This window comes from Marmota flaviventris, chromosome X (assembly GCF_047511675.1).
Source record: "Marmota flaviventris isolate mMarFla1 chromosome X, mMarFla1.hap1, whole genome shotgun sequence".
NCBI lineage: Eukaryota > Metazoa > Chordata > Mammalia > Rodentia > Sciuridae > Marmota > Marmota flaviventris.
Genome location: NC_092518.1, coordinates 95343027 through 95358928, shown reverse-complemented (window position 1 = coordinate 95358928; position 15902 = coordinate 95343027). Strand labels below are relative to the sequence as shown.

The following is a 15902-nucleotide window of genomic DNA, read 5'->3' as shown; positions in this document are numbered from 1 at the left end:
CTCATAAGCAATAATATTTGGATTTTCTGCTTCCCCATTGAGACCTTATAAGTACCTTGAAGAGAAAGAGTAAGTCCTACTACCTAAAGTGCATGGGACAAGTGACAGGTGGAATTAAATTAGTAGGGAAGTCCTTGATAACAAGGTAATTGGAAGTTGGGAGTTGGAATGACCTCTGAAATGTCATGAGGGAGGTTGTCACAATCCGTTACTTTTCTTATTGCAAATTATGTTGATATAATTGTAGATTCACATGTAGTTTTAAGAACTTAGCTCTCATTTACCTTTTGTGTATTTCCCATTAATGGTAATAGAGTCTTGCTTCTTGGTTTGTAGGAACATATGTCTCTAGAGAATAGGACCAGGATACTCTAGGTAAAATGTTCAAGTACATGTACAATGGGGTCAAACAGCCAATTTCCTTTTTATTCCAAGGTTGGCTGCTTGGAAGAACACAGAAAGTGTATAAAGCAATGGCTATAGCAAAAGCTGTGGATTAACTTCTAATGGAGACAGTGGGCCCAAAAGGGGCTAGGCTATGCAGAGGTTGACCAGACAAGATCCAGGAATGGACAGGGGGAAACTTACTCCCTGGTTCAGTGACTGTGGAAAACTAAAAAAACACTCCCAAAACAGGTGCAAAGACACAAGTGAATGAGTCACCCCAGTGCCCTACCCAGAGTTCTCTTAGCCTCAGGGACTGGGGAAAATATTATGGATACAATAACTAGAGTGGCAAGTAAGGAATAATTGGACAGTGGTACTGCTATAGGATTAATGCTAACTGGTATAGGCAATGTTAACAGTAGTGCTTAATATAGGTGTACGGGAATCCAACAGATGCCAATCAAATATTTGGGGGTTGAGACACACAGAATATGTAGAAGAATCACAAATCATGGTGCACCTTGGGTGTTAGCTCCTCCCTACTTCAGTAGTAAGTAAGGGACTTGAACCTGACTAGAGTTTCAGCAATCAAGCTAGTAGGGCTAAGCTGTGGAATAATGCTTGGACTCAGTATTTCCAAGTTTTTGTGGTAAGTGGAAAAGCCTTTTAAATTTATTTTTTGGTAGAAGATACTGGTACTTTGCTAACACACAAAAATTATTTCTAGTTCATTTCTTAGAAATAGAAAAATAGTTGGAGGAAACCTACCAGGGAAGGTGAGAAAGATGCATGGCTAACAAGTGGCAGAGGGAATGCAGTCATTTGTGCACACTGGCAGTAGAGAACTTGACCAAAAGCTCATTCTTGAGATCCTAATTCACTTATCCACTTATATTTACAGAAAAGATCTCTTTGACTTTCAATGTGGAGAGATACAATGAAAAATAAGCCTTGTACAGTGAACTAGAAAACAATGAATTAACATTTGGTAAGATAGGTAATCCATGTATGGAGAATATAGTATCAGTATGTACTGATATGATATGATATAATCATATAATATGTATATGATTATGTACACATGCTTCAGAAGGACCACTATGCCCACTGTGCAAGCAATACTGGTGCAATAAAACTCCGGTTTTCTGAATCTGGTGTTTTTGTCTTGAGGGCTCAAGAGAATCTCCGGATAAATGTGACTCAATGGGTGCATCTAGTGGCTTTCAATGAGCTTTACTATCAATTAGTCACCTTAGAGATGATTTTTACTGGAAATATTAACGTTAGCAGAAATGTCCACAGTTACCTGACAGACAATAGGAGTGCAATAAGTGCTCTTTGGGGGAGGGGGTATCAGTAATACCCTTTTTATATTTTATTTTGAAACAGACTCTCACCAAGTTTCTTAGGGCCTTGCTAAATTGCTTAGGCTAGCTTTTGAACTTGAGATTCTCTTACCTTAGTCCCAGTGCTGGGATCAGTAAGTGCTTTTTAAGGAACAAGTGGATGAAGGTTCTTAGTAATGTAGGTTTGTAATCTATTCTGCGACCTGCAGAACTTGACACCAAATATAAGGCAAAAACTATAAACATGGTGCAACATTGCTTTATATGTTCACAATTTTTCAAACACAAAGATGATAAAAATCAAATGATTTATTGCATTATGTCTCTTGGTGTTTTTCCTTCATCTGTCTTTGGAATCTACCAGCGTTTTGCCCTGCATTGAGCGTACACATTAGCTTCTTTGAGCTTTTCTATGTCATAGCCAGATGGACACTCAGTTAGTTATTCAGTGACAGAATCTACAGAGCATTTTCTATATTGCTATATAGCTGGGCATTTTGTCACCTCCAAACATCTGAGACAGTCTACCCCTCCAACCTGTACAATAGGTAAAATGGCCAAAGCCAGGAGAACAGGTGGGAAGGTGACAGAAGAGAGAAGCATCAGCACATTGATGTTTGTCATTTTTATTTGCAATACTTTAGGTCCAAGTTTCAAACTGCAATATTTTTACACTCAAGACAGTCATGCACAATCCATATTTCAATTTTCTATTGCTTCAACCACAATGTAAAGTAACAATATTGGAAACAAAAAAATCGTTAAAAGATCAGATGCTGAGGTCATAAGGATGTAACCATACCATCAGCATGTCTACAAAAGAAATAACTTACTTAAAAATCAAACAAACAAAAGACCATAAATACCTTTAATCCAAAGTTACAGAAGAATTTCACTACACATGGGTTTACAGATAACACATTTTGACAAAAGTAATGCACAACCAAATGAGATACAATTCGATAAACAGTGAAAAATGTAGATCCTCCTCAACTTATTTTATCTGGAAGTTATGAGTATAATCCCAGTAGACATCAGTATCCTTGTGATCTGGCTCCTACTGGCTGATGTATTGAGATTTTAAACTCAACCCACTAATGGTTATTGGATTCTGTGAAACATCTTATCATCATTAATGAATATAGTTTATGCGGGTCCATAAAGCACACCACACAAAGTACACACATTGAACTTGAATTTCACACTCAGGACTGGTTGGCACTCTGCTATAGGCAGGCAAGTGGGACCATCCTCTAACTAACTTCTGGTTTACCCTTTCCACAGCATACTCATACAACTGGCCAATCCCTGTGAGAGTTGTCATCAGAAACACTATCTTTGGTTTCCAACAAGTAAATTTGTCAACAATGCTAAAAGTATGCAATTACTTCTTCATTTCTCTCTCTGAATCTTGCAAGTGCTTAGGTCCCCTCTTTGTAGTCTCAGCCATTAATTTGCACAGGGTCTGCCATCTTGTGCCACTTTAGAATTTAACTCTATAAGGCCCAGCACTGCTTCATAGGAAAGGAGAGGCCCAAAACAGTTCTATTCTAGCAAATGTGACAGTGTATTTCTGTTCTATTAGCAAATACTGGCCACAACTTAATGAATACCAGACTTTACATACAGAGTATATGGAAAATGAAAACTGGAATACTCACCAGAAAAAGGACATTAAAACAAAAACAAAACCATTGTGAATGAACTGGAAGTCTGCCACAAGTTTTATCAACATTCTCTAGTACTACTGAGTTTTTCCATCTTACATGGTTCTATTTTTTAATTGAAATATAAGAGATTCAGGCTTAGGCATGTGGTATTTGCCATCACATTGTAAGATTGAATGTGAAAGGCAACCTATTATACCACAGGATGTTAGAGCTTTTGGAAAGACTCTGGAGAGCAGCTACACAAACACCCTTATTTGACATGAGAAAACAGTCATGGAAAGGTTATGCCTAGGGTCACAATGCAAGTTAGTAATAAAGTCCATTAGTATTCAGGTCTCCTTCTTCCTAGGCTGGAATTCTTTCCACTGTATCTGACTCATTCTCTAGAATTGCTGTCAATTTCCTCTTGGGTACTAAGTCAGGTGAACATAGTTCCTGCCTTACTATTGGTATTATAGGATAGCATTCACCTGATGGCAGCTTCCAAAGGAGATTGATGGCACTAACCAGATTCTACAAATTTATCTTTCAAGTTCAATCAAATTAAGTGACAGTAAATGCTACAAGTACTTATATGCAGAGGTGTGCACATGGAGATGGCATCTCAGTTCCCGCATTTGCAGATTCAATTACATACTATTTAATATTAAACAGACATTCCCAATGTATGAGAAGTTGGGTTATATTCATTTGGTCACTAAAGGAGTGTGAATCAGAAAAAGGAGTGAAAACTAAAAGCTAACCAACAGAATAATTATAGTAGAAATAAATTTTTTAATGAAAAACTTTCATAAGAAAAATATTTCCATTATTTCCAAAGTCCCATTTATTTCCTTCCCAATCCACATGCAAATATATGTTCAGAGTCATGTATTAAGGTCACTCAAATTCCCAGGCCTATTAGACTGTCAGTTTACAAATACTGAATTTCCATCCTCTTGCTCAGAGACTGGGAGATGCTTGCACCACTGGCCATGCCTTTGTTTAACTAAATATTAACTGCAAGTAGCTCAGAAAAGGACCATGAGATTCAAGTGGGGATGACAAGGTAAACACCTCCATGAGTACTTTTACACTGAGAATGGCTAATGAAAAGCCTGTGAATTTTCAAGGTATAGGGTCTGTTTCTGATGAAAGTGAGTAACATATTTGAGGCCACTACTTCCTTATTAAAGTCCTCACCTAAATTTTTTTAATGAGTTGGAAGGAAATTTCTCTTTTGGTAGATGGTCTCCCTTTCTCTTAAAAACCACAATTACTGCATACAACCTTTAATTAATCCATATAGAAGCACACGGAAACCACTACAAGCCAAAACTAACAGGAATGAATGTAACTGAATGCCAACAGGTAGAGATAATCCTAAATATTTGTGTTAATAATTTCAGAGTCAGCTTTTAATTGCAAGTCATAACTTCTATTGAAATCATTGAGACTTGCCTATTGGTCACTAAAAGAAGAAGTCTACTTGGATGATAAGATCTTCTTGGACAAAGAAATGGTGAGAGTTTGGGATTTTATCCTTTTAATCCTCCAAAATTCAACCTGAAAATCTGTTAAGATGATCCAGAAAGTTGTTACTGGAAACATTTATCAAGTGGATAATCAAATGTTCATCCCTCTGACTTAAAGTAACCAAAGTAGACACCTGGATGTCATACCAAAGCAGAGGGCAGCCTGTTTTAAAGCAGAACAATGTATTTGGAGTTCTTGTAGTGGCCTCTCCCTAGTTAGGACGTAGATAATAGTCTCCTAAGAAAGCACGTGCCATACCTGAGCGTGTGCCAACCTCAGCACCCAGGCAAGTATAAAGCCTATGGAATATTGTAACTAGCAAATATCTGTGCCCTGCATGCTCTGGGCTCTGGCCAGAAGGCCTTTGCTTCTGGCATCTTTTCTATGTTTCTATAGTTCCCTTTCTGATGTTTATTCATTAAAAAGTAACAACATCAAAGAAAATTGCAAAAAGAAAAAAAAAATTCACATAATCCCACCACCCTAACACAACTGATTTCAATTATCTGTGTTCCCTCCCAGTCTTTGTCCATATGCACACTTATTTTAACATAGTTGTAATCCCTGTTTTTTATGTAAAAGTGATTTTATAGAATCTCTCTGAGAACTGGCAGCCTCATTAGAAATAAACAACCCATTCAGCAAAGGAATATAAGTATTTACACGATCTTTGAGCTGAGAAATATCCTTTATAGACAAACATCTCAAACTATCAAAACAGTTTACGGACAACAGGAAGCAATTTCGTATTTCTTTTTCTTTTAGCAATGGAATGTGCTTCACAGGGGAGGGATAGATGTGAGGATCAGATGTTTAAACTAAAAAACTGGGTGCAATTCACAAGCTGGAAAGAAATCTGAATAACACAATTAAACAATAAATACTTGAGTTAAATCTTCACATGACTTGGCCATCCAGTAGCCAAAATGGAACATGGACGCACAAATATTTACAATGACACATAGACAAGATCAGCAAGAACGAAGTCATTACCCAACATGGTGACTGATTTGAGAGGATGGTATCATCCCAAAATCCTCATGGGATTATGACAACGCACCGGATCCTTGCTACAACATTAATGTTCTTTTCTTTCTTAAATAAATAATCTCTACTGTGCTTCTCACCCTTCCCTGACTTTCCCACTGCCCTATTCCTCTATCAGGACATTTTGGAATCAACATTCGATAATGTGCCCTCACTATCTCAGGGCATACTAGCAATATTAAAGATCTGGATAGACTCACCTATGTCAAGATGAGTGAAAAAAAATTCAGGGAAAGGGAATAAACTATCAACCATCTGGAGTCCAAGTTGTTCGAGTGTACCAAATGTGAATCCTTCGGCAGCATTTTGGCACAAGAAACAGCTTCTCTCTAATACTTATAAGAAATATACATAACTCCCCAACACAAGGAAAGGGTTTTAGAAGCTTTTCTCACTGAAATTTACATAGATTTAAATTTGTAAGAGTAATGCCTACTGGGATATAATATCATCAAGTCTTGGTACAAAGTGATGGTAAAAAAGTACTTGACTCCTCATTGTTAATATGTTAAACTGAAAGTATAAAGAGCAGCCATTTCTCTGCCTACAGTGATCTGAAGGATCACTGCTCCAGGGTCTCCAAAATAACAAAAAAGGGCCTTTGCAACATATAAGGGATGCTAACTGATGACTAGGGCTTCCCAACCAGGTTTTCAGCTCTTTCTACTGGAAGGGTGTAATCATCAGGGTAATGAATTCTATTTGCACCCCAGGTACTTCATTGAATTACCTGGCACTATGAGTGAACAAAAAGCTTAATTTATAAATAAATCAAAAATAAGGCCTCTCTCTTATACTAGAACAGTGTGGCATTAAAAACTTTAGGCCCAAACACCTCTTTGCAAAGTATAACATAATATGCTTCAAATTAATATTACCATTTGAGCTTTTTTTCCACATTTGTTGTTTTATCCCACTGTGGACCTTGTTTTTGCAGGGGAGCAAGAGGGTCAAGCTCCTCCCAAATTTTATAGTCAAAGAAAACAACAGTAGGAAAATAGGAAATCCATCAGTGGTGTCATCTTCTAAACATAAACATGTACACTATATGGTTAGCAGAAACTCTAAAGAAAGTGCTTTCTTTTTAAGGAATGGATCATAGATGTTAGATGGAAAGGTGTACCTCACAGAGAAGGACAGAGGCCTATGGTCATTAATCTCTTTCCCCCTGTGGGTGAATGTAGATGATAGGTTCTATTCAGATTCCTTGTATACTTACAAATTATGAAGCCTCCTACAACAGATTGTTAGCTTTTCAAAGGCTTAGAGAAAAAACTTTCCAGAATTTATAAAACTGCTAATACTCTCAAAAGAGAAGCATATCCTTTTCTATGCAGATACCTTCCAGACATTTTTTTTCTACTTTCAGAAGATTCAGGAAGTACTAAGTGTTGAATTTTTAATCAATAAATTTATGGTGAAATTACTGTCAATTTTTGGTATTTTCCCCAAGCCACAGAAGGAATTCAGTTGGACTATTATTTCTTGGAATATCTAATTAGGAAGCAAAATTACTTTCACTGGGGAATTGAAAGATTTTTATGAACATACTTTTGAAATTCAAAGCTCTGAGAACTATATATACACCATAATCCTGAAACAGAAAATTGGTAACACACAGGAAAAATGGGAACAAGTGCTCAGAGCCAAATGTTGATTGGGATGTAGCTTTCATATAGAGTTGAAAGCTTACTATATCTCTGTTCTCCAAATCTTTTGAATTTTTTTCTAAAGTGTTATAAATTGCCAAAATAAATCATTTTATCATAAATAAATGTTGCATGAATCTATTCCCTCCTGACGTGCCTATTTTACAGTGTAAATGTTCCACAAAGCACAAGAGAGGATAAAATAGGTATCTTTACCTTTGTTTACTTAATGTCCAACAAGGATTTCAGTATTATACACATATCTTGTTTTCTTTTTGGCTGTCAGAGAAAGTTTCAACTTTGTTTATGTAAGGTTTCTTCTATCAGGATTTTCTAGGTTTTAGGACCTAGACTCACCCAATAGGAACGTCACAGTTTTAGTGTGCCCTTTTTCTGATATGAAAACGAACCAGCTGGTTTGTGTGACAAACTGACCACCTCTTAAGCATTGCTGTGAAAATGACAGGATTTCACCATTTCAGCCTTATTTAGGTATACAGTAATTTAAAGCCCTTCCTGAAAACACATACTCCTCTCTGCTTTTGGAAAATGTCTTAAAAGAAACCTTTTCCAATACAAATGCAGAAAAATAGGTACACAAACCAAGCCACCACTATAGAAGAAGAATAAAAAATTGCAACTCTATTAGGGCATGGACTTCCACATGTTCACACAGTACTTGCTCTATTTTTTTTGTTGTTGTTTGTTGTTTTTTTTGTTTTGTTTTGTTGTGTTTTTTTTTGCTTTGCTTTTTTTGCTTTCTTTTTTTTTAAAAAAACATCTTGACATCTTTTTTTCTGGACATCTAATGACAATGCAAGTGAAAAACATCACATTGGGCAAGGGGTTTTGAAGGAGGTTTGAATGTAAGAGGTACTACTCTCTAACTTAAAAACAAACACAACACTATGAAGAGGGAATGTGCATCTTTGAGAAATCTTTTTCTTCAAAGTGAATGCACAAAATGAGGGGATTCACTACTGGCTCTTTCGCTTCACGGTGGAAGTGACCACTTGATGGCCACTTCGACATTGCTGCCCTGTTTGGGCTGCGATTCAGGCTTACAAATAAATTACATAATCTGAGGGAGTAGGAAAAGGCTTATAAGAAGTTTCTATTCATTTGAAAGTTAAAGACCCCCACCCTATTTGACTGTCTTTTCTTTCATCTTTCCTGCAGCAGAGTTTTATTTCAGTCTTACTCATGAGGGAGATGGTGAGGGGTAAGGCGTGCAGTCCTAGCGGCTGCTGTTCTTAATCGCTTCCTTTGCAGCGATAATCAGAGGAGTCAGGCTGGAGAGAGGCTTGGCTAGTTTTAAAAATGGGTGCTGCAAAAGGAAGAGAAAAAAGAAGAATTACTGGAATTCTTTCCTTCAACATGTATATTACTTTACATTTTCAAGCAGCCTTTTCTCATTAAAATGTATTTGAGTACCAAATTAAACATCATTTAATTAAAAAACATGGTGCCAGGGGCTGGGGTTGTGGCTCAGTGGTGGAGCGCTTGCCTTGCACGTGTGAGGCACTGGGTTTGATCCTCAGCACCACATAAAAATAAATAAGAAAGTTAGTGTTCATCAAAGTTGTGTTCATCACTAAAAAAAAAAAAAAAACATGGTGCCAGCTTTTGTCCTTGAGATGTTTCATCTGTGTCATGAAAATCCTCTGGAAACTGATTAGCATCATTAAAAACTCTAAAGTAGGGATCTTGTAAAACCTCACTGAGTTTGTAATTGTCAGACTTTCTTGAACTGATGAATTTTTCTGGAATAGCCCTTATGTTTGAAAGTGTGCCTTCAGTTAATGACTAAATAATTTTTTTTCTGAAGCCAATGGCTTTCTAACTGCTAAATCCAATAGTTGTGTCTCCATCATTTTGTTAAGTATTTCTTTTGTAACCTCTAAGGAGCCCAATGATAGGCTAACGTTGGAGAATGGACTTAAGGAGATATGAAGATTCTTGTTTATTTGTATAAAAAGAAAAGATGCAACAAATGAACTATTCAATTCACACTTAAAATATAGTTTTGTATCAGTTATCTGACTGGTTCATATAAAAGTACTGTTGGGTAAATAATTAACTAGATAATTGATTTAATGATTTACTTAGCTGTATAGCTATACTTAAAGAACCTGTATCTTTAGTCATCCCTGGAAGAGGGTGTAACAGGAAATTATATCAGGGTGTATTTGTGGGGTAGTGGGAGGCATGAAAACATATGGAAGCAAAGCACTCAAAAGTTCAGGTTTTTCATCTGTAATTCAAAGCTGGATTAAGTAGTAGATTAACAAAGTGTCATTTCAGATTTGACATTTCAGGGCCCTATGTTAACCTGTGAAATGTCATGGAGAGCAGAAAAGAGAAGGTGTGGTCTCTTTAGTTCCTCCAAATAGCTTGATCCAAGGTATGATTTGTTTGAGCTATTTTTTTTCCCAGGTGTGGTTCTGATTTGGAAGGGAGTTTAGAATTCACAAGAAGAGATTTTTCTGTGCAGGATGGGACAGAACACAGTGATTTTGTGGTGAAAGTTGTGCATAAGCAAGTGTTGCACCTTTTGTTTAATTGGTGTGTGTGTTCAAAGTCACAGACAGAATAAGTGGGCATTGTTCTTAGATGTTAAAGGTCTTGATACCTGTCTCTGAGAAACAGTCCCTAGCAGTGAAGCTATGTGTGTAATCCTGGCCATGTGATTCTTTGTCAAATAGATACATATTTTTAATTGAAATTTGTTTGTGTGTGATGTGTAGGGGGATTCAGACAATCTAGGGCTCAAATATCAGCTCTGCCATTCGAGAGCTCTGTGAGCCTCAGTTTCCATGTCTGTAAAACAGGATAATAATAACCATGCTATAAAGTTTTTGTAAGAAAGAATTAAATGAGGTAATGTATGTACATAATTTGGTAGATAATAGGTACTAACTATCATCATATATAGTTATCCCTGAGAGCCATGAAAAGGACAAATGGTTACAGAGGCACTCACCACTGGATGGTACTCACCCAGGCAAGCAGGTGCCTGCCAATTGGCATCACAAGCAAAGGGGCTTTGACCAGTAAAGCATTAGAGTAGCAAATGCCATGGAAATAATTGCATAGTTATGTAGAGAATTACCTCCGGCCAAGAGCACCTGCATACAACATCCAGGGGCACAAGTAAAGTTTAGAACAAAACAGCAACACCAGAGGGTCACATTGTTTTTTTCCCTTGCAAAATAAGACTCCAGGAAGAATAAAAGAGATTTATAGATTAAACTGCCAACTTCTCAGAAGAAAGGTAACATGTCAATCAATCATGTATTAGATGCATGCCTATACTTATGTGCTTGTGGTCTAAAATCAAATGGTAATAGCCTAACTCTAACTACATATCTCTTGAAAGAGCTCTCTTACTGTCACACATTGTGATGGAAGACCTCTGTGCAATTGTCTTTTATTTTCACCTGCAAAAGCTCCTTGGCAGATCCTCGCCTATCCACATCCATCTCAAGACAGCGATTTAAAAAGTCACGGAATACAGCTGACAGTCTCTCAGGATTCTGGAGCTCTGGGGTTCCATTAGTGGCTATCAGATATAATGCCTATAGGAAAAAAATAGAAAAATCCATTCAGCACATACATATTAGGATCGTGGGTTGGAACAGAAGGAACAAATCAATTTCATTCTGGTTTATACTCTGGTTCTTAAAAATTCCATTTAGACAATAACAGTGACTTACATTTCAATGTTTCTATAACATCTAGAAATTATTAGTCTTAGTAGTAACTTAGGTTACAATGAGGTATCATATTCCCCAAAAACTTAGAAATAAAGTTATAAAGCTTCCTCTGAAAGTTATGCCTCTAAAAATTTATATACAATGAATACGGGATGAAGCACTAAAGAAACCAAAGATCTGCCTGTAAATCTGTGACTATAAAGAGTTGTGGGCACACATATATCCAATCATGCTGAACTGAGTATAACCTGAAAAAGGTGCAGAGAAAGGTGATTATAATTTTTACCTTCTTATCTTATATGAAGAATATTTGTGAGTAGATGGGGGATAACAAAAATATATTATAAACTTACAAAATTACACAGAATTAGACCATAGCTGTGCCTGGATGGGAGGCAATGTGGTAGGACACAAGGACTCAAAATATTTTTGTCTTATGACAGCTGTAGCCCTTTTGATATTAATTAGATTTCTTAAGAAGTTTTACCTATAATGAAAGGAAATATGAGAAAAGTTGGCATTGGTAGTCTTGGTACCTAATGATGATATATCCTATGATGAAACATTTGTTAATAATTCTTATGTCTTTGAGATCTTTGATGTGTAAGGCCACCACTGAGAGACATGAATTTTTGGTATGCTGACAGAATCAAGGTCCCTAAGCCTTCAAGGAAGAGAGTTGGACCCAAGATTGTGATTAATTCACACAGGTAAATAAATCCATATTTTGAAGACATGTTTTTTGCAATAAGGATTCATCTATTAAACACATTTTTGTTTCAAATAGGTGTCAGGCGTGAAAGATACACTGGAGCAAAATAGAATAATCATCTACCTTCATTCAGCTATTGTTTTGTTTTGTTCTTTAAAAACATTTTTAGTTGTGGATTGACACAATACCTTTATTTTATGTATTTATTTTTATGTGGTGCTGAGGGTAGAACCCAGTGCCTCACACATGCTAAGAAAGCACTCTACCCCTGAGCTACAATCCTAGCCCATGTTTTTCTTTTTTTAAAATACCTTAATTTTATTTATTTATTTATATGTGGTGCTGAGGATTGAACCCAGTGCCTCACACGTGCTAGGCAAGTGCTCTACCACTGAGCTACAGCCCCAGCCCCCAGTCCATGTTTTATTTATTTTTTTATTCTAAATAGTCCCCAAAGCTGACTTCCTGATGCCTACGCTGAGAAAATAATTCTAGAGCACTTAGTAGGTACCAGATATTGTATTTGACATCAACGATCCAAGGATGAATAAGACAGTCATCTTGCTTCAAAGATCACACAATTTAGTCAGAGAGACATTTAGAACACTACAATACAGTGAGATAAGAACTAATACAGGAATCTAAATAGTGCTAATACAAAAATGACACAATTTACGTCAGAGTTCAGAGGAAGCTTCATGGAGGAGAATGAAATTTGAGCAGGGTCTTAAAGAATAAGTAAGAGTTTGCCTGTAGGTACTGCCACAAGGGAGGGATATGCTTGCTCATGTGACCAGCTCTCTCACTTTTAAGAAGATATGCAACCTCCTGAACTTACTTGGGCTTTGCAGAAAATTATCATCCCCTTTTACCTTTCCCCTGCATGGAGCCTAATATTATTATTGCAGGTATTTCTATCAAAGTCATTTCCCAGAGCAGTAAGTAGAGCTCTTTTCCTTACCAGCAACCCCTGCAGGTAGATGTCCATTAGAAAGAGTTAGGAAGGACTTAAGTAATCTGGGGACTATCAACTTCTAGCACCCACAAGAATCACCTGGAGGGCTTGTTAAAACATGGGCTCCTGGGCCACCCCCACCCTGAGTTTTTGATTCAGTAAATGGGAAAGGAAGGATCAAAGAATTTGCATCTCTAACAAGCGTCCTGTTTGATGCTGCTGGTTCCAGAACCAAATTTTGAGAACTGTTTTAATCCACCCTGATATTTAATAATGGATCGAACTAGAGGTTCTCAGGTTTTCTGCATGATTAGAATCACCTAGGGAGATTAAAAAAAAAAGTCCTCATGCCCAATTCTCATTCCAATACCAATCATGTAAAAAATCTCTGCAAGAGAAACCAAGGCATCATTTTTAAGCTTTCCAGAGTTTCCAATTTGCAGCCAACATTGAGAATCACTGGCCAAGAACCTGCAGCTCAGCTAGGATTTGATAAATTAGAATCTCTGCATCATAAGCACACTAATTTAAGAGTCACAACATTCCATAGGAGACTCTCTTGCATAACAGTGTGTGAGACTTAGAATGTCCTTAGTTTCAACAGAGTGCAAGGAATGTTTGGGTTGTTCTTAGTATATGAAGATACCCATATGTAAATACAATCCACTCCAAACACTTTACTTTTCCCCACCTCTCCTCACTCCTTCGTAATTTTCAATTCTTTAATTGATGAAGAGCAAATGCAGGTGGCAGTTCCTAGGGCTTTCATGCCAAAATACAACTCTTAACTAAAAGGAGATGGGATGCACAAACTGCTTTTAGGAAAACAGTGAATGGGCTAAAATCAATTGATGCACAGTTTTAACAGATATATTAAGTTCAAAGTGTTTTAATTCGCAGATGTTTAGTGCTTGAAGCACCTGTTCTCACAAACCATTTTTGTTCCCTTATTATAAGAAAATCAGTTACTGCATGGTACATTTACTGCCTCCTAAAACTCTTAACTTCGGCTGGTTACAACTCCCCCCAAATTACTGTTTTTTACCTACTTTTTTTTCCTGCTCTAAAGCCAAGCCTAGTCCTAAACAAACAAACCTTTTTTCCCCTTTTCAAGGTGTTTTCCACTCTCTCTGGGTCTATATGCACACCATACTATTTTTTTCTCACTTTTCTTTCCTCATTCTTAACTGAATACATTCTATTCCATATAATCTTCTTCCTTACAAGTACATGCACATCTTTGCTACCCAAGTTCTTCTCATCTCTGTTCAATCCATACCTAATTACCTCAGGAAGTGTATGCTCCTCTTTCCATTCCATTTACGAATTAAAAATGACCTTAATCATAGTTGTTAAGCCTTAGGAGTGCTAGTGATATAGAGCATCTAGGGAGAAGAAAACACTGTAATTTGAAGGAAAATGAGAAGTAATAAAGAACTAGTGTTATGAACCTGTACTGCACTTCAAAGAACACACATGTCCTATTCAGAACTTCTACAAAAAATCTGGCTGTGGATTTGTTGGAGGCTGGGGCTGATAATAGAGAGTACTGGTTGATTGCTTAAGAGCTGACTCCAGTCCTGGTTGGTGAGTATTGATCTGACACTCCCTCATCCCCAATCTATGCATACTCAACATTATATCATAAATATTTTTTTCACAGTTCAAAAAATTGCTAATAAATATCATTTTAAAGACTGCATTTCATCAACTGTTGTTCATCATGTGGATACAATGTAACTACTGCTGTTCAACCGATTAAAAAAAATACATGTACTAAGAAAAAGGTTGAAACACACCAACATGTTAACAGTCATTTTCTTTCCATGGTAGGGTTATTGGTGACTTAATTTTTTAAAATGTATTTTTCAGTTTTCCAAATTTTCTGCAATGAACATGACTGCTTTTATTAGTTTTAAAAAAACTCTAAAACATTACTGAAAAAATAAACTTAAAAGCCATGGTGTTCAATTTACACAAAAATCCTCATCTATTTCATTTTGTCTTCCTAGGATTAAACCTGCTTTTCATAAAGCACTACCCTTTGAGGGAAACAAAAACCCAGACTATTCCTTTTTCAACTATTGTTTTCCTTTTAATTGCAACAGTATTATTTCCAACTAATTTCCATCGCAAATATCCACACTTTCAGTTATATTATGGGTGAAACTGGCCTTTGTGGACTGGCCTGGGAACCTGATCACTAAGTATAATGCTGCTTCTATGGGAAAATGCACTCTGGGTTCCAAATAATTAACTAAAAAAATGAACTTTTGGAACACATCCTCTGTGTAAGTTGGGGACTATCTTAGTAAAAAAGAAAATTGCTACCCACTGCCTTGCTAATGAGACACAAATACAGTTAGTTGTAGCCAACAAAACAATGACAGTAAAAAGGATTTTGCCAGAAGTCAAGTCTTACATGAAGAAAGACTGAAGAAATTAAATCTGGGCATGAGTGATCATATGTTGGCTTTATCTGAGTTAGTGAAATTTCAAAGAAAATGAGCAATTAGAAATTAGACTAGAGATTTCTCATAGAGTTGGCCGTTTCGAATTAAGTAAGAAGGCAGAATCATCCTTGAGTTGTTATTCTTCACCCAGTAACCTACCCCACCCTTGTTATAATCAGTCTACTAGGTTCCATTAATGCAACCCTTAGAGATATCTTTCATACCCATCCACTTCTCCCTTTCCCCATTGTCTTTGCTTAAGGTCGGGCTTCTCTTAGACAGTTCTAATAACTGCCTAATTGGTTTTCCTTAATCAACTCTTTTCATTCTTCAGTCCACACCCTTAACAATCTAATCATTTCTTTGCTTACAATTTTTTCATGGTCACCTATGATCCACAAATATGGGGTTTTCAAACTGTGCTGTCCAACATTCACCCTGAAGAATAGTTA

At 36.7% G+C, this 15902-nt stretch overlaps 1 protein-coding gene across 4 annotated transcripts in view; it reads right to left on the bottom strand.

Moving 5' to 3' along the window:
• Positions 1-8851: 8851 nt before the first annotated feature.
• Positions 8852-15902, bottom strand: part of Pak3 (p21 (RAC1) activated kinase 3) — an 83773-nt gene continuing 76722 nt past the window's right edge. For all 4 annotated transcript variants that reach the window (XM_027932417.2, XM_027932425.2, XM_071606023.1 and 1 more), the window contains 2 exons: positions 11055-11192; positions 8852-8941 (listed from right to left, as the gene is read on the bottom strand). In XM_027932417.2, coding sequence (XP_027788218.2) covers positions 8852-8941; positions 11055-11192 — 228 coding nt within the window. The remainder of the gene's footprint in view (positions 8942-11054; positions 11193-15902) is intronic.